The sequence below is a fragment of the Triturus cristatus genome, chromosome 3_2 (genome assembly GCF_964204655.1).
Source record: "Triturus cristatus chromosome 3_2, aTriCri1.1, whole genome shotgun sequence".
Classification (NCBI taxonomy): domain Eukaryota; kingdom Metazoa; phylum Chordata; class Amphibia; order Caudata; family Salamandridae; genus Triturus; species Triturus cristatus.
In genome coordinates this window covers 734565680-734591129 of record NC_140584.1, presented here as the reverse complement: position 1 = coordinate 734591129, position 25450 = coordinate 734565680, and the positions used below count along the sequence as shown (strand labels likewise).

Here is a 25450-nt window from a genome sequence, read left to right as displayed (position 1 = left end):
TGAAATTCACCAGGCACATTTCCTTCCCAACTTAAAAAAACCCACAAAAAACGGTAAAACTATCTTCTAAGCAGGGAATTGTCGCCAGGTAAATCCTATGCTACCAACCCCTACTAGGAAGCCCCTGTATTCCCTGTTTAATTCTGCCCCACACCCTGTCCACTCTGTATTCCAGTCACAACGCTCATGCCCCTGAAACTCTCTGCACCCCCTCTTCTTCTCTGCTGCATTCTAGTCACTTGTTTTCCTTGTTGTCCTCTCGGAGCAGGACAAAAGCTGATTTGCATAGGGCTAGTCTGAGGTGGCATGGTGGGCAAAAAAAAAAGGGTAGACTGCCATGTCGTCTCAAGTAATTACCAGTGGCCAAGATTAATTCAAGCATTCCACCCATGACTTTGTATTATGCACTACTCAGCAAAGCATCTAATAGGAGCAAACTAAGCCTATGTCCTCATGATAGTTTGCAACATTTCTTACAAAAGACCCAAAACATCTACTTCACAGGCTGGATTTTTTTTTTTAACAATACATTAATAGGCGCAATAAAACAAGGGAACAGCCAAATTACACCAAGTAACCATAGTTTTCGAAAATATACCATCATTTTTAATCCAACATGTTGACTTTGAGAGTACACTGTCTAATACATGTCTATACATGGTATGGTTCCTCTTGTATGTTGTCCTGCCTGTATAAATGTTTTGTATAAGATACATTTTTTCAACATCCTACTATCCCAGCTAATTGAATTTATTACTCCCAAAGTTATCAAGTGAAATATTTTAAAATTACCACACCTCAAAGGACAAGATATTGACTATACTTGGACTCCGCACTGGATAGTAGATGGTATAAAATTTAAAAAATATTACCTAAATGTAACCCTTTGCAAGATCACTTTTGTAAAAAGATGACTGCAACTTTATCTCCTGGAGGGTGTTGGGTTGCCCGCTGCGTACAACACTTTTCAGACATCCACATGGCACCTTTGAAGAACGTCCTATCCTACATGTAGCTGCTCATCTCATCAAGAATTTGATAAAGTAGGAATGGATCACCCTGCTCTTGAGGAAATACACTAGCTCCCTCTCCCTACCGACATCACATTCAAAGTTTGCTGTGTCACTTTCAAGGCAGCAAAGTCGAACACAACGCCCCATTAGGCAATTCAAACCTCAATGACAATGCTAAGCTAGAAGTCAAGAAATGTGAGGTAAAGGCAATCCTCATAGCAACACAGACTGCAGAACTCCATCTAAACAAAGACCGGTCAAGTTCCTTCACTCCTTCATTTCGCAATGGACTTGAGCCACCTCTTCAAAGACCACAACATCCACAAATAACAGCAGCTAAGGAATGCCCTCAGAAAAGCTATGTGAAGACTATCCCTATAACCTGCTACTAAGCTGTACTTGCACCCCATCTTGCATTGCATTTCTCCTATTGCACAACACTCTTACTTAACAGCTGGGTATGTTCTCTGCAAGTACACATACATTTATCTACTGCACTTCTTTCAATCATAGTGTCTGAACATTCTTCCTTCTTAGAAAACGATGTCCTCAAAAAGTGTAAAACGCTGTTGTTCCACTAGCACGGGGTAGTCTCTGGTGACAATCTCCCTCATTCATGTAGGAAATATTTCACTACAATAATCAGGAAGTAAAGCCTCTTCAACAGAATACTATTAGCAATAGAACTGCACATGTAGAACACCTCTCCTCTACAAAAGCAAGAAACTGGTTCAATACAAGATCCACCTCTCCCCGCAGCTTTCGGAAATCCAAACTCCAAAGTCACTAAAGTCAGCATTTGTCATAGTGGCGCATACTCCACACCCAGCTGCTCAAACATTATCTTGACAGCTGCTTTACCAAGAAATTTCAAATACTTTGCAGAAACAGCCATCTTAATTTTTATTTTCATATGTATTATTGTGTGAAATATATTGTTTATTTAGTATGCAAAATTCTTTGATGCACACTCACCAAATTGGACCATGCTAGCACTAAGGTTTAAAAAAAAACAATTTGTCATAATTTCCTATAAATTGGAATGAAATATAAAATCTTAGGATGTCATAATTTCAAAATATATATGATGGAGTGCACGGCAAATTGATTTTTTAAATGTACGTTATTAAACATAAAAACACCTGAGCATTTGTTAAAAAAAATTCTCATTTACATTAAGATTAATATTCACTACTAATTTGACAAATCGCTTCTCAGGGATTTGCCTATAGCTGTGCTACACCAACGCCACACTGCACTACCGTAGTTAGTGCTTTATTTGTCCATGGTTTATACTTACACTTCAGACACCGAAATTAATTCAGTCTTGATGTACCCAGTTCCACTTTGCCCTTCCACATCCATTGGTTCTGGCGCTAAGAAGAAAAAAAGATGTATATGTACTTGTTCATCACTAAACAATCTGCAGTGAGATGAATACATTTGTATTTCTGGTTATTCGGTCGCTCATAATCTGTAAACTCTCTCCCACTATCAACCTTTGGATAGATACCACAACACTTAGAAGCAGGACCGAAAACTTATTCTCTGGCTGTTCACTCAACCATTAGATGCCTGTTGCATGCACGTCAACTAAGGAACAGCCACTCACACCACATTTGGATGCATCAGCATGCCATTTAACTTCTTCAAACGTGATCAATCAGTACTAGCATTTGGCTGATCGACAAGGAGCTTGTGGGAGATTGAGGATAAAGGGAAACAACCAATAGACTATGAGTAATGTCATCATAATAAAGGTAGTTGTATCCTAGTACATTGTCATGGCCCATTCCAAACAGATTCCACAGTATTGAGAATAGAAAGGTGGCTGGGCAAATAGTTTCTGTAGAATCTCCTGCCCGTAGTGAGCACAGATTCAAGTGAAAGCCACAAGTACATAGTGTATGCAAAAAGCAAGTTGAAGTACCACACCTAGCTGCCATGTATATTTCTCTGACAGGTATACAGCAGGTGAATACTACTGAATCCACCTCTCCCTCCCTATCCCCAGCTGCAGTGAAGTCTAATATGTCACCAGACTGAGGGTCTGTTCTGTGCAAACTATAGCAGTGGGGGAATACAAGATGTAATCCGCCTGGCAATAGTGGCCTTAATCATAGCTCATCACGCAGCACTACCTTCACAAGCGACAAAGAGTTGGTCTATAAAATGTCGAGCCCTGGGTCTACAGGGACATCCTACGGTAAGCATAATGCTAAAGTTGTACAGCTTCTTCTCGGACAAGAAACATGCAATCATGTCAAAACCTCTTCCCTCAGAGGGGCTATGGGTTAGAGTCATCTCAGAATGTGTCGTGGTTGAAAAGGAATATGCTACTTACCAGTATGCATCTGTTCTTGGCATGTAGAGCTGCAGATCTACACACTTTTGCATAGATCGCCATCTGGTGTTGGGCCCGGATGTTTGCAGTTTGTTTTTCCTCTTGGAAAGTGTTTGGAAGTCACGAGGTCGGTGACTCCTCCTTTGGATCGTATTGCGCATGGGCTTCGGCTCCATCCTCAGATTGTTTTTCGCCAGCAGGGAAAGATGGAGCGTAGTAACAACAGTGAAGAAACCCATGTGTGTTGTATCTAAATAAGGACTGGAACAGGTATAGGTAGCCGGGGAGGCGGGTGGGCGTGTGTAGATCTGCAGCTCTACGTGCCAAGAACAGATGCATACTGGTAAGTAGCATATTCCGTTCGAGGCATATGAGCTGCAGATTACACACTTTTGCATAGACTATTTAGCAGTTCCCAACCTTAGCGGCGACCACCGGTATCTGTTGCAGTGGTTTGAAATAATATTTTTAGTACAGCTTGGCCCACACTAGCTTGTAGCTTGTTTTGCACGTCTACACAATAGTGTTTAGTGAAAGTGTGCGGTGTTGACCATGTAGCTGCTTTGCAGATATCATCTAATGGGATGTTCCCTAGAAAAGCCATAGAAGCCCCTATCTTCCGTGTAGAATGGGTTTTATGGGGAACGGATAGCGATCGTTTTGCTTTGTGGTAGCAAATCTGGATGCATTTTACAATCCACCTAGATATCCCTGATTTTGAGATGGGGTTGCCCTTGTGTGGTGGAGAGAAAGAGACAAACAGTTGTTTGGTCTTTCTGAAAGGATGTGTTCTTTGTATATAGTAAAGTAAGGCTCGTTTGGCATCTAGCAACGGTCTGAGGTTGCAAGAAAAATACTGGTAATTCTACAGATTGGTTTAGGTGAAAAGGGGAAATGACTTTAGGTAGGAATTTTGGATTGGTACGGAGAACAACCTTGTTCTGGTGCATTTGAAGAAAAGGTTCTTGTATGGTGAGTGCTTGTATCTCACTGACCCTTCTAAGGGAAGTGATGGCTACAAGGAAAGCTGTTTTCCATGTGAGAAATTGCAATTCGCATTTATGCAAAGGTTCGAAGGGAGGCCCCATCAGCCTTGTGAGAACGATATTTAAGTTCCACACAGGTGAGGGTGGTACTCTGGGGGGAATTATTCTTTTTAGGCCTTCCATGAAGGCTTTAATGGCAGGTACTCTGAAAAGTGATAGGTGCTGCCTGTTCTGTAGGTAAGCTGCAATTGCTGCGAGGTGTAGCCGAATGGAGGTATAGGCTAGATTACACCTTTGTAGGTGGAGTAAGTAGCATATGATGTGTTGTATAGACACGTCTAGAGGATTGATTGTGTTGTTATGGCAATAAACAACAAATCTTTTCCACTTGGCAGCGTAGCAGGCTCTAGTGGTAGGGCGTCTAGCTTCTCTGATGACGTTCATACAGTCAGGGGGAAGGTTTAGGTATCCGAATTCTAGGATTTCAGGAGTCAGATTGCAAGGTTGAGCTGAGCTGGGTCCGGGTGTCTGATCTCTCCATGGTTTTGGGTTAGGAGGCATGGTGAGAGGTGTAGCTTTTGGTGTGGTACTACCGAGAGTCCCAGCAGCGTGGTGTACCACGGTTGTCTGGCCCATGTTGGAGCTACTAGGATCACTGTGAGGGAATGCTGTTGTAGCTTTCGCACCACTAATGGAATTAGTGGGAGAGGTGGAAAAGCGTACGCAAATTTGCCTGGCAAGTTCATCCATATCGCATTTCCTTTGGACAATGGGTGTGGGTATCTGGCGGCGAAGCTTGGGCATTTTTTGTTTTCGTGGGTGGCGAAGAGGTCTATCTGTGGATGACCCCACATTTGAAAGAACGGATGAAGAACCTGTGGGTGAAGTTCCCACTCGTGGATCTGTTGTGTCTGTCTGCTGAGCAGATTTGCCATGGTGTTTTGGACTCCTGGGACATGTTGGGCTAGGAGAAAGATTTTGTGTGGAATTGCCCATCTCCATATGCTCTGTGCTAATTGAGAGAGCTGTGGAGAGTGTGTGCCGCCTTGTTTTTTAATATAATACATGGCCGTCATGTTGTCTGTGCGAATGAGGACTGCCTTGCCTGAAATCCGTGGTTGAAAGGACTTTAGGGCTAGAAAGATTGCTAGTAACTCCAGATGGTTGATATGGAGTAACTTTTGTTGAGGCGTCCATGTGCCCTGCACTGTGAGGTGTAATAGGTGAGCTCCCCAGCCGGAGAGCGATGCGTCCGTTGTTAGTATTATTTGTGGAACCGGGTCCAGGAACGGTCGACCTTTGGAAAGGTTTGTGGTGTTCCACCACTGCAGAGAGCGATGGGTGCGACCGTCTACCAACACCAGATCTGTCAGATGCCCCTGGGCCTGGTTCCATTGGCGCGCTAAGCACTCTTGGAGTGGACGCATCTGGTGTCTTGCGTGAGGCACTAAGAAAATGCAAGAGGCCATCGTCCCTATCAGTTGCATAAACACTCTTGCTGGAAGGGAGTGTTGAAGTACGAATATTTGTCGCAAAGCCTGAATGCTTGCAATCCTGGCAGGATTGGGGTAGGCTATTGCTTTTGAGGTGTCTATGATGGCACCGAGGTATTGTTTTATATTGGATGGTGTTAGCTGAGACTTTTGTTAGTTCACCGTGAAGCCTAGTTGGTGAAGTAGTTGGATTGTAGTGGCGGTGTGGTGTACACATTGGTTGTATGAAGTGGCCTTTATCAGCCAGTCGTCCAAGTATGGGAAGACGTGAATGTGCTGTCTCCTGAGGTGTGCCGCCACTACCGCTAGGCACTTGGTGAATACCCGTGGTGCTGTTGTGACTCCGAATGGGAGCACCTTGAACTGGTAGTGTTGTCCGTCCACTACAAATCTGAGGTACTTTCTGTGAGCATGGTTGTAGGAGAGTAGGGTCTGCTTTCTATGTTCACCCCCACTTTTTGCTTTTGCTTTACTGGTTTTCGACTTAGATGTGGCTGTGGGCCTGCTAATCAGACCCACAGCCCTGCTGTTCCCTCTCTAAATTGATACTATGTACTTTAGGTGCATAACCCATTTGGATAGGATCACCTTATTGGCCCCTGTACAGTGTACCTTAGGTACCCAGGGCATAGGTGTACCCTAGGCCTACCAGGGGCTGCAGCATGTATTATGCCACCCCTGGCCTGGCCTTCCATTATGACACAACTGGCTGATCACTCAGCTGGGGCAAGGTCGTGTAATCACTCCTTGCTTAGGTGTAGTATTCCTATACCTAAATTACATATAGAGACATGTGTACCTATCAGCCACTCCTATGGCAGGCCTTAACAATCCTGAAGGCAGAGTGCTTGGTAACATGTGAGATGGTGCTCTAGCATGAGCTGAGCCTGTCTGCAGCTTTCGGAACCATGTCCTTATAGCTGTTCTATGATATAGCCTACCATATACTCTTAAAATGCCTTCTAATCTTAAACGGTTATGGTAACTATGGTTTGGCTTTATCAAAACATGTCGTGTAAGGTGTTTAACACTTTGGAATAATACCCCCATCCCATTTCTGGGGATGAGGATATTATCCCTCCCTTCTAGAGGGAGAAGACATGTTGTAACCTACTTACCCGGTTAAAGTTAACCAGAGCCCCAGCATCACAAAATGGATGCTGCTGCCACAGACACGAGTCTGACCTCCTGCTGCTGGGAGTGATCCCGGCAAGGGAGGCTTGGACAATAGGTTTCCTGCCTTGGGAGGTGCGAGCACCACCCCAGACAGGCCTTAGTGTATTGGGGCAGGGAGGGATGAAAAGAATGAGACATGCCTGGGGCACACAAGGTGTCCCGTGCATAGTCCAGTTCAAACCGGTGCTGGGGCACTCCAGCCCCAGTCCTGGCGCGAAACTGGAAAAGGGAAGGGGGTGTAACCACCCCCCTCCCAGGTTCCACCCATAAGGCGTGACCTAGCAGGTAACCCAGCCCCCCAGATTAGTATAAGAGTGGTAGCTGGGCCCCAGGAGATTAGATTATCCTGAACCTGCAACTTGAACAGAAACTCTGGACCTTCGACATTCGACGAAAGAAGAAGACTGAAGAATCTCCCTTGTGGCCAAGGAGTGGCTACCCTGTGCAAACAGGCACCATCAAGAGACTACCCTTTGCTTTGCTGAAGTTCTTCGAGGGACAGACTGCAGAGCCCGACCAGAGCCTTGACTTCCAGACTTCTCCGACCCTGATCCACATCCACAGCCGAGCTGAGATCCGTGGAGGCGACGAGAGACGTGGGACCGGCTACCTGGGAAAAGTGGCTAGTATCTTCCAGCGCAGCTTCTGAGGCACCCTCGAAGTTGTGCACCGGGGATTGAGAAGCCCCAACCCCAAGCACCATCTGCACCGAAGATCAGCCCCCCACACTCCACGAGTCCTGCGTGGAGCCCTTCTGCATTTTCCAGCTTGCCGCGCCTGTCCGGTTGCTTGCCCGTTGGCTAGTGGCCTCTGTGACGACGCATCCTGAAATCTTCACTGCTGGTTTGGCTCCTCCAGACTGGCTCCCGCTTCCCTGCAAAAGAGAAGCACCCCAGACCTTCCTGGTCTGCACCAGAAGTAAGTCCTCCGTTCTTCGTGGGTTCCGCTTGCCAAGGCTTGGTGAGTCCTAGTTCAACTTTGACACCGCCGACAGCAAGAGCCTTCGTGGGACAGCTCGCCTCCTGGTCCTGGTCGTCCTCGACGTCTCCTGGTCCCCGTGGCTGCAGCGACAAGCTTCACCTTCACCTGCAATCTTCACAACATCGCCTGGTTCCTTCCTGGTTCCACGTGGTCACTGGCTAGTGACCTTGACTCTGTCCCTTCTGCTTGCAGGTCTCCTCTCTTCTTGATCCCAGCCTTGGGATCCACCGGACACTCTTCACTGACTGCCTGTCAGCAACTTTCCTTCAGGCATCCATAGAAGTCCACGACGAAACCCGACGCAAGTTCACACCTATGCACCCGCAGCCCGTGGGCTAGGTAACTTGGGTACTTCAGTGCTCACAAGGGTAGTGACTATCCTAGGGTCTAGTTTCCGAGTCTCGACTCTCTAGCTGCTTCAGAAGTGTCCTTAAACTGTTAATTTCGAACTGCTAGTAATTCTATCGACTTTTACGCATTACGCGTGAGTGTTTCCACTCTGCACCTGAATCCCGTGGGCCTCCCACTTCCTAACTGTTGCTAGTGTAGTGTAGCCCCAGCGATTCCCTAGGCCTAGGCCTATCCTATTTCCGTGACAGTGGTCCTTATACCACTTCTTTAGTATATGGTTTGCGTGGCCCCTAGGGCCTAACTGTATTACTTACCTGTGTGACTTAATGTATGCTTAAAAAAGACTGTGTTGTACTTACCGCTAATCTCATAAAGAGTGCTGAGGGTTTGTCTAGAATAAATACACTTTATTTTATATATATATCTGTTGTGGTGTCCTTTCATTTGGTATTCAAGGGATTATATATGGTATCACAGCTGGCTTCACATGCCATTCAGAGTTTAGCCTAAGACTGCTCTTGTCCATGCTACCACTAGGATAGCTAGTCTATAAGGTTGACTTTACAACCAATCACCATAAGGGTTGTTTGGACTGATATAAGGTGTACACTAGAACTAGTGACATCATACATCAGGCCAACTTCTCACAATGGTGTACTGGAATGTGGAAGTATGCGTCTTTCAAGTCCAGTGTGGTGAGGAAGTCGTTCTGGGAGAGGAGCGGAAGCACCTGCTGAAGTGTTACCATGTGAAAATGGTCTGAGTGTATGTATGTGATTAGGTCGTAGAGTCTCGTCCCTTTTTGGTATTAGAAAATATAGGGAGTAGACCCCTAAATTTTGCTGATTGACGGGAACTTGTTCTATTGCCTGTTTTTGTAGGAGGGAGATTACCTCCTGCTTTAGTAATGTGGAATGTTCTTGTGACATTGGGCGTTGCCTGGGTGGAATGTTTGGGGGGGTAGATGTTAATTCCAGACAGTATCCTGACGGAATAATTTGGGTCACCCTTTTGTCTGAGGTGATGGTCTCCCAGACATGAAGGAAATTTTGAAGTCTGCCCCCGACCGGAGTGGGATGGTCTGGAGGCAGCGGGGGGAAGTCATTGGGTAGGCGGTGTGGCAGAGCGGGCGGTATTTGTTTTGCCTCTGCCCTTATTATTATTGCCCCTACAGCCGCCTCTTTGATAGCCCCTTGTGAAGGTGGACTGAGTGGGGGATTTGTAGGAAGTGGACGCGTTATCTGAGGAGTAGCCTCTAGATGTACTCCGAAAGGAAGAGCGGCGAAAAGAGCGTCTAGGAGGGTGTGACTGTAGGGCTCCCATGGACTTCGCCGTATCGGTGTCCTTCTTCATCTTTTCGAGGGCCTCATCTACCTTTGGGCCGAATAGGTGTTCCTGGTCATAGGGATGATTCAGGATGGAGGCTTGTACCTCTGGTTTAAATCCTGATATTCTTAGCCAAGCATGGCGACGGAGGAGGACGCTAGTATTAATGGCCCTGGAGGCTGTGTCTGCTGCATCTAAGGCACAGCGTATAGAGGTGTTAGTGATTGTCTTACCCTCTTGAATTAATTCATTGGCCCTAGTTTTATATTTTTCAGGGAGGTGGTGCATTATGTTTTCCAATTCATCATAATGTGCCCTATCGTATCTGGCCAATAGCGCTTGGGTGTTGGCGATACGCCATATATTGGCTGACTGTGACGCAGTGCGCTTTCCTGATGCGTCCAGTAGCTTTGACTCTTTGTCAGGTGGTGGTGCTTCGCCTGACGCCTGGGAATTTGTTCTTTTTCATGCAGTGGAAACCACTAGGGAATCTAGTGGCGCTGGCCCTTTGATATAGGCGGGATCTGTGGGGGCAGCTTTGTATTTCTTTTCTATGCGTGGGTTAATGACTCTGGCCCTGACTGGGTCCTTAAAAACCTCTGGCGCATGCTTTACCACCCCCTTAAGCATAGGTAGTATGGATGTAGACCTATGTGTGGTATCAAATGTGTCGAGGAGGAAATCCTCCTCCACTGGGTCAGTGTGCAACTCTACCCCGTGATAGTGTGCCGCCCTTTGAAGTAGATGGTGGAACCCTAATGAGTCTTCCGGTGGAGATGGCCTGGAAGGGTAAAGGTCATCTTGTGGGACGTCGGGAATATCTGGGTTATTGTAGTCGTCCCATGGGTCTGGGGATCCTGTAGGGGTGGGGTCTTGGGGCACATCCCCTATATCGTGATATGGGTCCCCCTGATCATCATCGTCTGGAGACGGGGTCGGAGAGCGATGAGAAAGGGTGGAGAAGGCGGAGGGGGCAGAGGTGGAGAGGGTGGGGAGGTGGGGAAGGTATTCTGAAAGGAGAGGTAGCAGAGTCCTTCCTCTTTGGAGGTGGAGGCGGAGCTGGTTAGTCCAAATGTCTCTTTTTGGAAGAGAGTGCCAGATGTCCAGTTTTTGGATCCCTGGTGAGAGTTTTTTGTAAGGGATCCGGTGTAAATAGTTCCTGTGACAATGTTTGGTCCGTCGGCGCCGAAGTTTTCGGGGCCGATTACTTTTTAGGCTTGTCCGTGCGAGTTGCTTAGCACTGGGCTTGGGAACCTCCGATTTCTTGATCGGCGCCGAGATGGGCTTCGGCTTGGAAGTGTCGGTGCCGAGGGCCTTATGGGGTTTGGTCGGTACCGAAGATGGCGTCGGTACGGAAGCGCTGGGTTTCGACCCCGAGGGCTTCGGTGCGGAGCTCGGTGTCGAGGTAGAGGCTGGTTTCTTTTTCGGTGCCGAAGTGTGTTTCTCGGCACCGCTGGCAGGCTGGCTCGAGCCCGAGCCACCAGAAGGCTTACTTGGCTTCTTCACCGGGCCCGAAGGTGGGGTGTGTGAAGCAGTGTCTCTGGTCTTGCTTAGGTCCGGAGGCGAAGGCGTGACCGAAGCCTTTTTGGGTGTTGGCGTGGGTGTGGGGTATAGTACTCACGACCCTCTGCGCCGGAGTGATGTCTTCCACATCTGAGTCGTCGGCCTCGGAAGCACTGACGAGGTCCTCTTCGGTGCGCTGCTGTCCCGGATCTTCGATGTCGTCTCCGGAGATATCGACTGGAACGGAGGTCGAGGAGTGTGCCATGTTTCTTCTGGCTCTTCGGTCCCGAATAGTCTTTTTCGATCGGAAAGACTTACAGGCCGGACAGTCTCGAGCCTCGTGTTCAGGGGAGAGGCAGAGGTTGCATACCTCCTGAAAATCGGTGTGGGGGAATTTGGACCCACATCGAGGGCACTTCTTGAATGGAGTTCTTTCCATCAGCCGGGACCGGAGCTTGGGTAGGCCCGAAGACCGCCGTCAACGACTGGAACCGAAGATTTGTCGATGAGAAGGTGCGTTGATTTGAGGAGATCGCGATCAAAACAATTACGCAATGTGAGGTGAGGATTCCGCTTCAAACGTCGAACTGGAAATGTTCGGAACCGGAGCGCGAAGATTACATCCGAGCCCGATGGCGGAAAAAAACAATCTGAGGATGGAGCCGAAGCCCATGCGCAATACGATCCAAAGAAGGAGTCACCGACCTCGTGACTTCCAAACACTTTCCAAGAGGAAAAACAAACTGCAAACATCCGGGCCCAACACCAGATGGCGATCTATGCAAAAGTGTGTAATCTGCAGCTCATATGCCTCGAACAACTCATACACGACGTGTCCGGTTTGTTGCCAAACTTCAAGTTGACTTGGAATCCTGGGGCTTGCTCTATCAAAGGTCTTGGGATCAGGAGAGAGGAGGGTCGGTGAAGCCACGGGTAGTGAGCGGTAAATTTAGTTGCGTGAGGGGGTGGGTGTGACTGGGTGGAGATATCTGAATACATTTGCCTTGTGTCATTTTTTATGGTAATGAAATGCGGCCTTTGTCTCCCCTGAAGTATCCCTTTGCTTTCATGTTTAATCTGATTTGGGCTAGGAGCGGTTCTGATGCGACTCTACTCTGCCTAATTGAGGCGCTGCTTTGTTGTTTGTGGTCTTGTGTTTATAAAATGAAAAATAAAAGGTTTAAAAAAAAGAAGCATGTCAAAATGTAGCCAGAAAACAATTGTATTTGTCTTTTGTAAAGGAATAAAATAAAATAAAATAAAATGAGTTTTAAAAATAAATTTAAAAAAGTGGGGTGAACCCTCAAAATCAAATTGTCCCAAATGGGCTGGGTGTACGGTTCAAAAGCAAGTGCTGCTTAAAACGTCACTAACGTTAGGAGATGTAAGGCGCAGAAGGCCATATGCTCAAAGGGTTTATGCATCAATAGCACCCTGTTATTAAAAAGGTTGGGTTCTGGCACAGGCACCAAGTAAATTGCAGAAAAGTGACTTTCCCAGGTAGCACTCATTATGTTGTAGCTTATGGAAGTTAGCGGCTGCCCCATTGATCTTAATTCTGTGACGGTAGGCCAAAATATGTTCCCATTATTTTGGCTAGCAGCATTGGTGAGCGCATCCCAGTGCTCTCTTAGTAGTGGTTTCTTCCTATTGGCTATGGCCCGCTTATACGTCAACCTTAATGACGTGATCATTGCGTTACACCTTGGATTATGAGATGAGGCCTTGCGGAGCTGCCTGTTGGCAATTGGGTATTCACGATTGAACCATCTAGGTTCTCGTTGTGCTGTAGCAATGGGTTTGGACAACAAAGATTTAATAGCTCCACAAAGTTTAGTAAAGGCAGTGATTGCCCCAGGGTGTGGATCCAGGGCCTCCAAGCAGATATTAATGAGGCTCATATTTCCCCTATCCATTTTGCAAAATAAGTCAGTATTATTAACGCCTCGCCATACCAGTCTAAGATTATCCGTGGACGGTGATAAATTCCTAGCACCACATTCTATGTTGGGTATTGGAATTGGGGACAATCTTCATGTTATTTGGATTGGGTTGTGGTCTCCAAAGGTTGTGGCCAAAGTTTCGGCTCTCAGCAGGCTTATTTCTAAAATGAGGGAGTTAATCAATTGTAGATGAACAGCCCCTCCCTCTATAAACAGGTTCGGGGGTGGGGGGACCGGGGGGGGCGGGGAGTGTTATCTTTTGTAAGTGTGTCGATTTCCAAGACATTAGTTAAATTATGATTGTTCAAGTGATCCGCTAACTCTCTACCCCTATTACATATTTGTCCACTGCTGTGTGAGTGTTTACTTGGCTATGATTGAGATAACTTAGCGATAAAATCGCACCCTAGCCAGATTCCAGTTGACTTAAAACGGTCTTTGGATTTTTGGATGGACGCAATAAAATTTAACACATTTATAAAATTCATATTTGGTGCAGAATAAAAATCATTATTATAAAAATTAATCAAGAAAAAGGAAATTTCCCTGTTGAGCAATATGGCTTGGAGGTTGTTATTGTTTGTACATATGGTTTTAGTGCTGCTACCTTCAGCAATATTAACCCAAATTGGTAGACCCCCAATTGGTCGACCATGCTTGGGGGTTGTTGCTAGGATGTTGTGCCATTCAAACCCTCCAATATATAAGCCTTGAGTGGCCCATGTTTCTTGAAATAAGAGAATATTCTGGTCTCTAATAAGTTGTAACCAATCAGGTTGGTGAAGCTTAGAGTGCAACCCTGCAACATTCCAACTTAAGATGCGAAGATCTGAGCAAGCGGTGACCTTTATTGGCATGTTGGGGCTATTGAGCTTAGTAATCTGTTAACGGGATCAATGTTATCCCCAGGAGGCAGTAGTCAATCTTGGGTGTCTAATCCAGACAGGGCCTGGAACATATTACGGGTGGTAATTAGGGGGGGTCTCATTGAGGCGGGGCCATGACTTGGTTTGTAAAAGTACCCAAGGGGTAATGCGCATATATTAGTACTGTTAGTTGTTATAGGTTTGCATGCCCTTAGTAGGTGTTTCACCAAGGATGGTCTACGAAAGTTAATTACAATACAGTCCCCTTCAATATTCTTTGTAGATGCACCGACCCACCCGATCCTGTGTGCCATAATAATATCCTTCATTTCAGATACATGAAACCTCCTGTACCTTGGTAGCCAATCTGCACATTTATTACGTAGTTGGTCCCATGATTTGCACTGGTCCCTCTTTAAAGTGGATACCCCTGCCACCACCAACACATAGGGGCAGGCAGCAGGTGGCAGATTCAAGACATCTTGATTTGCTATTGGGGGGTTGGAGCTTGTAGAGGCTGGAGCATTACTACTCAGGTTACCAGACAATCTATTCTGGTCTGCACCATTGAGTCTATTTAACCCGTTAGCACTATCCCAAATGGGATAGAAGTTTGGAGCAGTAATAGGTTTAGCAGTGGGTACGGTGCCATGTCAATTTGGGGGTATTTGAGGGCAACCTCTAATTTGATCGTGTGTCATGCGTAAATTACTTACAGGAGCAATGGCTCTGGCAATTTCATGGTCTGTAGTACTCATTGTTGCGCCTTCACTTTCAATGCCCCCAACCCCAACCCCACCACTATCTACATCAGCTACCATTTGTGCATTTCCTGTCAGTCGGCCAGTACCCTCCATGCGTAGTACAGCCTTACCCATCTTAAGGCTGCAATTGTGATCTCCTTCATTATGTGGCTTTGTTGATTAGACTCAAGTTTCATTACCCTGTATTTGATCCTTGTAGTAACCGGTGTCTATCAATATAATTTCCACATTTTATATGCACCTCTGTTCTAGGATCTATCCTTCTGTCTGCACGATCTAACTCTCTCATGCAGACACATATCCTCAATGCCCATTGCCTGCTTGTAACCTGCTTGTAACCTTTTACGTATATTACCACTCTTGTTGTGTAACATTTTCTGTCCGATTGTTTGGTTTTTTCTGCAACCTTTAAAATCGAAGCAACTTTATTTATCCTCGTTTGCGCTAGCCGTTGGATATTTTTTCATCCATTCTTCCATCCTAGACACTCCCCTTTTCCCCACTGGCGATGACGCGCTTTGATTCTCGTTCCGCGTCAAAATCGTGACACGCGAGCTTATCGGCCTACTTAAACGGCCCTTGAACATCACGTGTGCTTAACGCACTCAGCATTGTTCTTCTCACTTCATTAATAGAAACCTAAGCAAAGCGGCTCTTCGCTTCCAACACGATTCAAAATCGCATTGCCTACCTATTTTGCTTTAAAGAGGCACAAACATTCACTTAAAAGCGCTAAAGAGCTTTAAATCCTCGTTCAAATTATCGCTTGCGAATATGTTAATGCCTTTAGGATCTGTGCAATCAGTCAAAGCGGCAGTCTCTATATGACCAATTCAAATTCTGTATCTTTGCGTTTTTCAGTAGAACGATTTCAAGCAATCGGCACGATTGACTGCCTCTAACCTGTTTATTCGCCTCACGTGACTGCATAGGTGAGCGTTAACAATCCCTCTCTTTTTCCTCTCCTTTCACCCCCCTCCCTCCCTCTTCCTTCCATGTCCTCCCCACCCCCCCTCCCCTTCCGCCCTTCTGTCTTTGCTTATTGGGCGGATATACATAAAAAAAGAATTCCTCCTCATTATGTATATATTTTCTAATGAACTTCTTGTTATATATTTTCCTCTTTCCTTTTTAGCTCTCGGTGATTTCCTGGAATCCTTAGTGTGTCCGTATTTTAACCGAATTTTATGCATAACAATATTTCTATTCTGACTCACTGTTGCCTACACTTGTGACTAATGATGCGAGTATGATATTTTCATGACTTAGATAAATGATGCTATCTAGATTTGCCATTTTAATGCATTATCATTACTGTCTTTGATAGGTCCCAGCCCTAAACCATACTATGACTCTTGGTTTCTGCTCGCCCTGAGGAAGGTGGCACCTATATTTCGGTGCATTCACCGAAACGCGCGTCGGCGCACACATGAGGCCCACCTAAACCCTGTTTTTCCTTAAATTGTGGACATTTGTTCGCCAACATAATGTTGAATATTCATTGTATTATGTTTACATTTTGAATCTTCTGGACGGTTTATATCCTCTATATGTGAATGTGCGAATTTAGCATTTTTGGTTTAGAATGATTTTGGTATGAGTGTGTCAGTTAGTGTGTGTTTGAGTACGTCTGGGACCCTTATAAGCATGCTCTCTGTTACTTGAAAATTCTTTATGTACTGAATATATTTCTGCATAAATCAATTTAATTTGCAAATAAAATTATTAAAAAATTTACCCTTGATTATGTTTTGAATCATACTGCCCTAGTCCTAGTGTAGATATATTAAAGAGACGATACATTGTACGTTCTGAAACCTATAGGTAGAGATATTTGAGTTCATATTTATTCTGTCCCTCTATGAGGAAAGCCAGGTTATCTATACGTCCCTGTAATAAGGCAAACGTTTTAACAAAAAATTCAATGATTAGTTTAGTTACCAACGCAGCAACAATGTTGGCAACCATGTCCCCGGTGTTCTCAAGGCAAGATGTTGCATCAGTCTGTATACTAATTGAGCAACTTGATTTCGCAATATGTGTAGGCACAAAAAAAGCCAGGGATTTCGACAGTGCCAGTACTTAATGATGGCTGTATCCAGGTGGAGAGTCGTGTTTGAGTAGGGGTGGGGGCACTGCGAGTAGGCTGCTTCCTTTTGCTGCAAATAGGTTTCCCAGTCTTCCTTTTCCGTTTAGTGGCAGGGATTCCCACAGGTATAGCAGTGTCAATATCAGATTATAGTTCAGCTTCCTCAATTATGTCCTGCCTGCTTATACTCCCACTTGCAATTGGAGATTGATGGGTCCCAGTTCCCTTGGGCTGAGGCGGGGGTAATCCTCGGTGTGATCAGTTAATGTACCTCTGAAGTTTACGATGTTAGTCCGCCCCTCAATGCCCATGGACAAGCGACGCTCTGTGAGCTCAATTTCACCCGAAACAATATCAACAGCATGCTGTTAATACTAGCAGTTATTGGGCGTGCTGTGCTGGTGGTAACGTGGCACGTTTCCCCATAATGACAGTTCAAAAGTGGGCAGAGACATATCAATTACAATGAACACCTGTGGGCTTTATCAGAGTAGGTAGTACACTCACCCGTGTTGTTGCCAATTTCTAATGCCACTTCAAAGAGGGATGGCCCAGCCAAGCCTCGTCCGGTTGCGAACGGGCCCGCCCTTGGACCGGGCATGCCTGGGCGCGTCCCGCGTTGCAGGAGCCCAGCAGGGATCTTATAGCGCCTCCAGGCGTGGGATGCTGGCGTCGGTAATGGCATGAGGGAGCCTGAGACTCGCAGTCCTGGTCCCGCTCCCTCCTTCCCAGTAGCAGCAGTAATAGCAGCACGATAGGCTTTTCTGCGCTGCGGCAGCCCAGCAGGGATCTTGTAGCGCCTCCAGGCGTGGGACTCTGGCGTCAGTAATGACTCGAGGGAGCCTGGGAATCGCAGCACTGGTCCCGCTCCCTCCATCCCAGTAGCAGCAGTAGTAGCAGCACGACAGGCTTCCCCGCGCTCCGGCAGCCCAGCAGGGATCCTATAGCGCCTCCAGGCGTGGGATGCTGGCGTCGGTAATGGCGCGAGGGAGCCTGGGACTCGCAGTCCTGGTCCCGCTCCCTCCTTCCCAGTAGCAGCAGTAGTGGCGGCACGACTGGCTTCCCCGCGCTGCGGGAGCCCAGCAGGCATCTTATAGTGCCTCCAGGCGTGGGATGCTGGCGTCAGTAATGGCGCGAGGGAGCCTGGGACTCGCAGTCCTGGACCCGCTCCCTCCATCCCAGTAGCAGCAGTAGTGGCGGCACGACAGGCTTACCCCAGAGTACATTGTTGTGGTAGCAATGTCAGTACTGTCCTGGGACACCAGCAGGTCCTGTTCAGCTGCCTCGATACCCAGGTTAACCATAAAACTGTGCTCCTCCTACATAATCAGGGAGCACAGAGGCCCACCTGTCAGACTTGTACCACAAGTGCAACCTGACACTGACTGACTGCATTTTCATCTTAGTGAAAGGCTAACGGAACTATACTTGTTTTTGCCACAGGACACAAAACATTTAGAATTCTTGACATCATGGAAAGATAATGTCCAGTACTTTAGGGAAGCTGTCAATACCACAATAGACCAGGCTGGGGAGTTCCCAGAGGCAAAGTAGACAGTGTCCATATGTCCATCAAATATGTGCTGTCCAGAGACTTTGAAATAGTGGACTTGAAAAGTCTTCTTCGTGGCCTCCTTACCCTGTTATAAGAGTTGGGACTGGTGGATGAGAGATGTCTTTAGAGTGCAAACTGAGGCTGGCATAAGTCCATAGGTGCCCTCATTCCCCAGAGGGGCATCTGAGTCTCTATGGGCCAAGCCTTGAGAGTTTGGGCTAGCATCAAGTTGTACCACAAGGCCAAGTGCAGGTCTTCTGGGTCTTTGGTGCCACCTTGGTGTCTGGATCACTTAAGTGTGGCCTCCTAGGGGTAAGAGGCCATGACGATCGATTCTTTCGACACATGTCAACCCACAATAGACCTGCCAAAAGTTCCCAGAGTCTAGCCACTGCTGAGTCGAAGTATTGGAGGTGTCATGTTTGTATGCAACAGAGTTCACATTGCTGTAGAGAGGGTCAACAATAGGAAAAATCTGAAGTGAGAGAATAATGAAGAGATGGACTATCGGTAACAACTCTGACTCCATAAGGCTTGCAGCTGCACAGCAGAGTTCGGTGCAAACTCTTGTCTAATACAACAAAATGCAGCAATGAGTTCAGTGTAAACACTTCTGAGTGCAGGGCTGCTCCAATGTCCGAGCTCCCTCCAAACAATGCATCTTCTAATTGCTCACTTGAAGAGCAGACACTGCTGGCATTAGGGTTAGTGCATCTCTATGCCTTCACTTCAATCTGCACCCCTTGTACTTCTAGGCAGAATGAATTTACCTTAGGAATGGGGGAGGTAATCCTCTACCTTCTATGTGCACGGGCATTGGTGTCTTCCCCCCTCTGAACAGTCCTTTGCACAGAGCGGTGTCTAGTCGAAACAGAAGATATGGAGGCAGGAAATGGATGGGCACTGCCAAATTAGGACTGTCACTGAGTGCATTCAGAAGAGAAGCCAAGTTCTCCTCCACTGGGATCACCCTTTTGAGTCAATATCCGCACACACCGAAGGAGGAATCTCAAACATTTTACATATTAAGCTGGTACAACCATTCAGAGAAAGAGAAACTGGATCAATCTCATAAAGAAACACCAGCTTCAGACTTCTTGGGACTCAGCCCAATGGTAAACAGAGTTTCAACAGCAAGATCAGTGAAGGGCCCTTCCATCTCCTCAGTCTTTTGGCATCCTTTCTCTAGACCTTGGAAACTAATCTGGCAGAACAGAAAGAGAATGTTGAACACATTATACATGTATCTGATGTGTTTACACTCACTGTGGTTACACTGCTTGAGTTCAGAAACTGAGGGTTACCCAACATGGAAAGGGAAGGGTGACTGACAGAGGATGCTCAGAACGGTCTCCATTTTCTGACCCCTATAGTCACATCTTAGGCTATTGTTCCATGGATAAAAAACAATGTCTCCTGAAGGACAGGGGAACTCTTTATCTGCATGCATGCAACAGATTCTGAAGGAACCATTACTGTTCCCCTAATGGGAGACGATGTGGTCATGTGAATCAGCTGCTGCAAATGGAAGGTGACAATGCACAGGACTTAAAACTGGAACGTTGTTGCAGAAGATCTCTGAGCTGAAGGATGGGTAGATGAGAGAGAGAGAGTGAGCGAGAGAGCAAGCGAGAGAGAGCGAGAGAGCGAGAGAAAAAGCGAGCGAGAGAGAGAGAGACACAAGAATCAAACAATCAAGTGAATGAGCACACCCGCCTATTCAGTCTCGGAGTAGAGAGAAGCAGGTTTTAATCGATAGGATGCAAGCAATAAGGACAAACGATTGTTAAAGGTATCTAGTCACACAGTTTTAGTGGTGTGACCATGTATGGCATAGTGCACTGGAACTACAGCATTTTTCAAAAGCTTCATATGCACATTTGCTCGGTATCAGTGCGGAAAGCTTTACTGAATGGCTATAAGGTACAGTTTCCCGTCCAACAACTGAGTGCAATGGTACACATAAAACTGACAACAGGAGAGTCTGTATGTAGGAGAAGTATCTAGGACCTCTTCCTTTGCTTTGAGTTTGCTCATCTTAACATGCAATTCCCCTTTCATACATTAATTAGAAATATTGGCACATTTTTGGAGTTACTGAAACATTTACTTGGTTTAACAATGATTTTCCTGAAAAGGGAATCTTTCTCTACTGTGAACAGTGAATATTCCTGTATTCCTGTCCAAGTTTAATTTGCTACTAAAAATAAATTAGTGATACTGTATAACATACTTTCCTTAGGTCTGGAGTAGTATTTTCCAAAGGCCATGTCTTTTGGAATCTCTTTGTACAGGAATCTCAAAGGGTTCTCTGGGATGTTTTCAGCAGCCATGACTTTATAGTTTCGAATGATATCCGGGAAAGTTACAGCAGACAACTCCTTTTTGGTGTAGGGCTCAACTGCATGGAACTGAGGTTCTGAAAAAAGTTATTTAAAACATTACTTAGAAAAGTGCACACAACAATCTTTTCAAATATGACAGTCCGCACCAAGAAATATAAATCTACATTTCATTTCTTTATGTGTTGTGTAGCTGTCTCTGGTTAGTCGTTAGCAAACAAATGATGGACGGAATGCTGACAATGCAAACATTCCCCCCCAGTCAAAAGATCTGGATTAAATCCATCGTTCTTTTGCCCACTACGCCACCCCAGTTTGGACCCAGCCATATGCAAATCAGTCTTGACCCTGTGCCCCATGGGAACAGTCCAGACCGTACTACCAGGCCAGGTCCTCCCCGTGCTCTCCATCCCACTGGGGTCAAGATATCCTTGCAGATGAGGGCTGAAAGCCCGAAACCGGTCCTAGGATGCTTGTTTCCAGTCCAGGGAGGACTTGGCCTGGCAGTTCGGCTGGACTGTTCCCATTGGGCGCAGGGTCAAGACTGATTTGCATATGGCTGGGTCCAAACTGGAATGTCACAGTGAGCAAAAAAACGATGGATTTAGGCCCAGATCTCTGTACTGGGGTGAATGTATGACATTGTTATGCATTCTGTCCATCAATTGTTCTTTTTGTCTTTGGTTAGTCAACATTCCAAAACCTCCTTCCTTTCCATCAATGGATTGCCGGTTGCCAACCCGAAAGGTTACGGGGAGAATATCAAATCTTATTCAAACAAATATTTTGGCTTTCAGAGCTTTTACGTCACTTGTGAAAATCACATTAGCAGTACACTGTTAAAAAGTGGCTTTGCTTCTGGTGTAAGTGGGCACTGAGAAGATGAACATCGCACAAGTGTTCATCAAGTGACTTAGCTTCGGTAAGGAATATGCTACTTACCAGTATGCATCTGTTCTTGGCATGTAGAGCTGCAGATCTATACACTGTGCATAAATCGCCATCTGGTGTTGGGCCCGGATGTTTGCAGTTTGTTTTTCTTCTTGGACAATGTTTGGAAGTCACGAGTTCGGTGACTCCTCCTTCGGTCCGTACTGCGCATGGGCTTCGGCTCCATCCTCAGATTGTTTTTCGCCAGCAGGGAAAAGATGGAGCGTAGTGATAATAGTAAAGAAACCCATGTGTGTTGTATCTAAATAAGATAGTCTGGAACGGATACAGGTAGCCGGGGAGGCGGGTGGGCGTGTATAGATCTGCAGCTCTACATGCCAAGAACAGATGCATACTGGTAAGTAGCATATTCCGTTCGAGGCATATGAGCTGCAGATTATACACTGTGCATAGTTTATATAGCAGTACCCAACCCTAGCGGCGACCACCGGTATCTGTTGCAGTGGTTTGAAACAGTGTCTTTAGTACAGCCTGGCCCACACTAGCTTGTTATTTGGAGTGCACGTCTACACAGTAATGTTTTGTGAAGGTGTGCGGTGTTGACCATGTGGCTGCTTTGCAGATGTCATCTAAGGGTATGTTCCCTAGAAAAGCCATAGAAGCCCCTATCTTTCTTGTAGAGTGGGCTTTAGGTGGAACAGATAATGTTCTTTTTGCTTTGTGATAGCAAATTTGTATGCACTTTACAATCCACCTAGCTATCCCTGATTTTGAGATGGGGTTGCCTTTATGCGGTGGAGAGAACGAGACAAACAACTGTTTAGTCTTTCTGAAAGATTGCGTTCTTTGTATGTAGTAAAGTAAAGCCCTTTTAACATCAAGTGTATGTAGAGCCCTTTCCGCAACAGATTGAGGTTGCGAAAAAAAAAACGGTAATTCCACCGATTGATTGAGATGGAAGGGGGAAATGACCTTAGGCAGAAATTTTGGATTTCTGCGAAGTATCACCTTGCTGTGATGTATCTGTAGAAAGGGTTCTTTTATAGTGAACGCTTGTATTTTACTAACCCTTCTAAGGGAAGTGATAGCTACGAGGAAAGCTGTTTTCCAAGTAAGGAACTGCAGTTCACATTTATGCATTGGTTCGAAAGGCGGACCCATCAGCCTTGTAAGAACTACGTTTAGATTCCACACAGGTGAGGGTGGTGCCCTGGGCGGAATTATTCTTTTAAGGCCGTCCATGAAGGCTTTAATAGCAGGCACTCTGAAAAGTGATAAATGCTGTCTGTTTTGCAGGTAAGCAGCAATTGCTGCTAGGTGTAGACGGATGGATGAGTATGCCAGGTTACACCTTTGTAGATGGAGCAGGTAGCATATGATGTGCTGTATGGGTACATCTAAAGGGTTGATTGTATTATTACGGCAGTAAACAACAAATCTCTTCCACTTTGCGGCATAGCATGCTCGAGTGGTAGGACGCCTGGCTTCCTTGATAATGTTCATGAAATCAGGGGGAAGGTTAAGGTATCCAAATTCTAAGATTTCAGGAGCCAGATCGCAAGGTTGAGCTGAGCTGGGTCCGGGTGCCTGATTTCTCCATGGTTCTGGGTTAGGAGGCATGGGGACAGGTGCAGTTTTTGGTGTGGTACCACTGAGAGCTGTAGTAGTGTGGTGTACCACGGCTGCCTGGCCCATGTTGGAGCTACCAGAATGAGCGTGAGGGAGTGCTGTTGTAGCTTCCTTACCACTAATGGAATTAGCGGGAGAGGTGGAAAGGCGTATGCAAATTTGCCTGACCAGTTCATCCATATCGCATTGCCTTTGGACAATGGGTGTGGGTATCTGGCGGCGAAGCTTGGGCATTTATTGTTTTCGTGGGTGGCGAAGAGGTCTATGTGAGGATGCCCCCACTTGTGAAAGAATGGGTGAAGAACTTGTGGATGCAGTTCCCATTCGTGCATTTGCTGCGTTTGTCTGCTGAGCAGATCTGCCATGGTGTTTTGTATCCCTGGGACGTGTTGTGCCAGGAGAAAGATTTTTTGTGGGATTGCCCATCTCCATATGCTCTGTGCTAACCGAGAGAGCCGAGGAGAGTGTGTCCCCCCCTGTTTTTGAATATAATACATTGCAGTCATATTGTCTGTGCGAATGAGGACTGCTTTGGCTGAGATTTGTTTCTGAAACGATTTCAGGGCTAGAAAGATCGCCAATAACTCCAGATGGTTGATGTGGAGTAACCTTTGTTGTGGCGTCCATACACCTTGCACTGTGAGGTGTAATAGGTGCGCTCCCCAGCCGGAGAGCGATGCGTCCGTTGTTAGAATCACCTGAGGAACCGGGTCCAGGAACGGTCGCCCTTTGGAAAGGTTTGTGGTGTTCCACCACTGCAGAGAGCGATGGGTGCGACCGTCCACCAACACCAGATCCGTCAGCTGTCCCTGGGCCTGGTTCCACTGGCGTGCTAGGCACTCTTGGAGTGGACGCATGTGGAGTCTTGCATGAGGCACTATGAAGATGCAAGATGCCATCATCCCTATTAGCTTCATAAACACTCTTGCTGGGAGAGAGTACTGAAGAATGAATCTTTGGCGCAAGGCTTGTATGCTTGCGATTCTGGCTGAATTGGGATAGGCTATAGCTTTTGAGGTGTCTATAGTGGCATCGAGGTATTGCTTTGTGTGAGACGGTGTCAGCTGGGACTTTTGGTGGTTCACCGTGAAGCCTAGCTGGTGAAGTAGTTGGATAGTAGTGTTTGTATGTTGCACACACTGGTTGTAGGACGCGGCTTTTATTAGCCAGTCGTCCAAGTAAGGGAAGACGTGAATTTGTTGTCTTCTGAGGTGTGCCGCCACTACTGCTAGGCATTTAGTAAACACTCTTGGTGCAGTTGTGACCCCGAAGGGAAGAACCTTGAACTGATAATGTTGGCCGTCCACCACAAATCTGAGGTACTTTCTGTGAGAAGGGTGTATTGGAATATGAAAGTATGCGTCTTTCAAGTCCAGTGTAGTGAGAAAGTCGTCCTGGCAGAGGAGTGGGAGAACTTGTTGGAGAGTTACCATGTGAAAATGGTCTGAATGGATGTATGCATTTAGAGGCCGGAGGTCTAGAATGGGCCGTAGGGTCTCGTCTCTCTTTGGTATCAGAAAGTACAGAGAGTAGACCCCTAAATTTTGCTGATTGATGGGGACCTGCTCTATAGCCTGTTTTTGCAGGAGGGAGATTACCTCTTGTTTCAGCAGTGTGGTATGTTCTTGTGACATTGCACGGTGCCTGGGTGGAATATTTGGGGGGGTAGATGTTAGTTGGAGACAGTACCCTGACCGAATAATTTGGGTCACCCATTTGTCCGATGTTATGGTCTCCCAGGTTTGAAAAAAATCTTGTAGTCTGCCCCCGACTGGAGTGGAATGGTCTGGGGGGAGCGGGGGAAAGTAATTGTGTGGGCGGTGTGGCAGAACGGGCGGTGTTGGTTTTTCCCCTGCCTTTATTATTGTTCCCTCTATATCCACCTCTTTGATAGCCCTTTGTGAAGGTAGTCTGAGGAGGGGACTTGTAGGACGTAGAGGCGTTATCGGTAGAGTAACCCCTGCCAGTGCCTCGAAAGGAGGAACGGCGAAAGGAGCGTCTAGGAGTGTGGGATTGTAATGCTCCCATAGACTTTGCCGTATCCGTATCCTTCTTCATTTTTTCCAGGGCTTCGTCTACTTTGGGCCAAATAAGTGTTGTTGGTCAAAAGGGTGGTTCAATATAGATTCTTGGACCTCCGGCTTAAAGCCTGAGATTCTGAGCCAGGCGTGGCGGCGAAGCAGAACACTGGTGTTTAT

The 25450-nt window shown here is 46.4% G+C and overlaps 1 protein-coding gene across 4 annotated transcripts in view; it reads right to left on the bottom strand.

Annotated features, from left to right (window-relative positions):
• Positions 1 to 25450, bottom strand: part of STAT1 (signal transducer and activator of transcription 1) — a 543237-nt gene that overhangs the window by 121058 nt on the left and 396729 nt on the right. For 3 of the 4 annotated variants that reach the window (XM_085648786.1, XM_085648787.1, XM_085648789.1), the window contains exons 21-22: positions 20624 to 20809; positions 2314 to 2389 (exon numbers count right to left, since the gene is read on the bottom strand). In XM_085648786.1, coding sequence (XP_085504912.1) covers positions 2314 to 2389; positions 20624 to 20809 — 262 coding nt within the window. Of the gene's footprint in view, positions 1 to 2309; positions 2390 to 20623; positions 20810 to 25450 lie in introns of those variants that run through there. The other variant, XM_085648788.1, reaches the window with a different exon arrangement.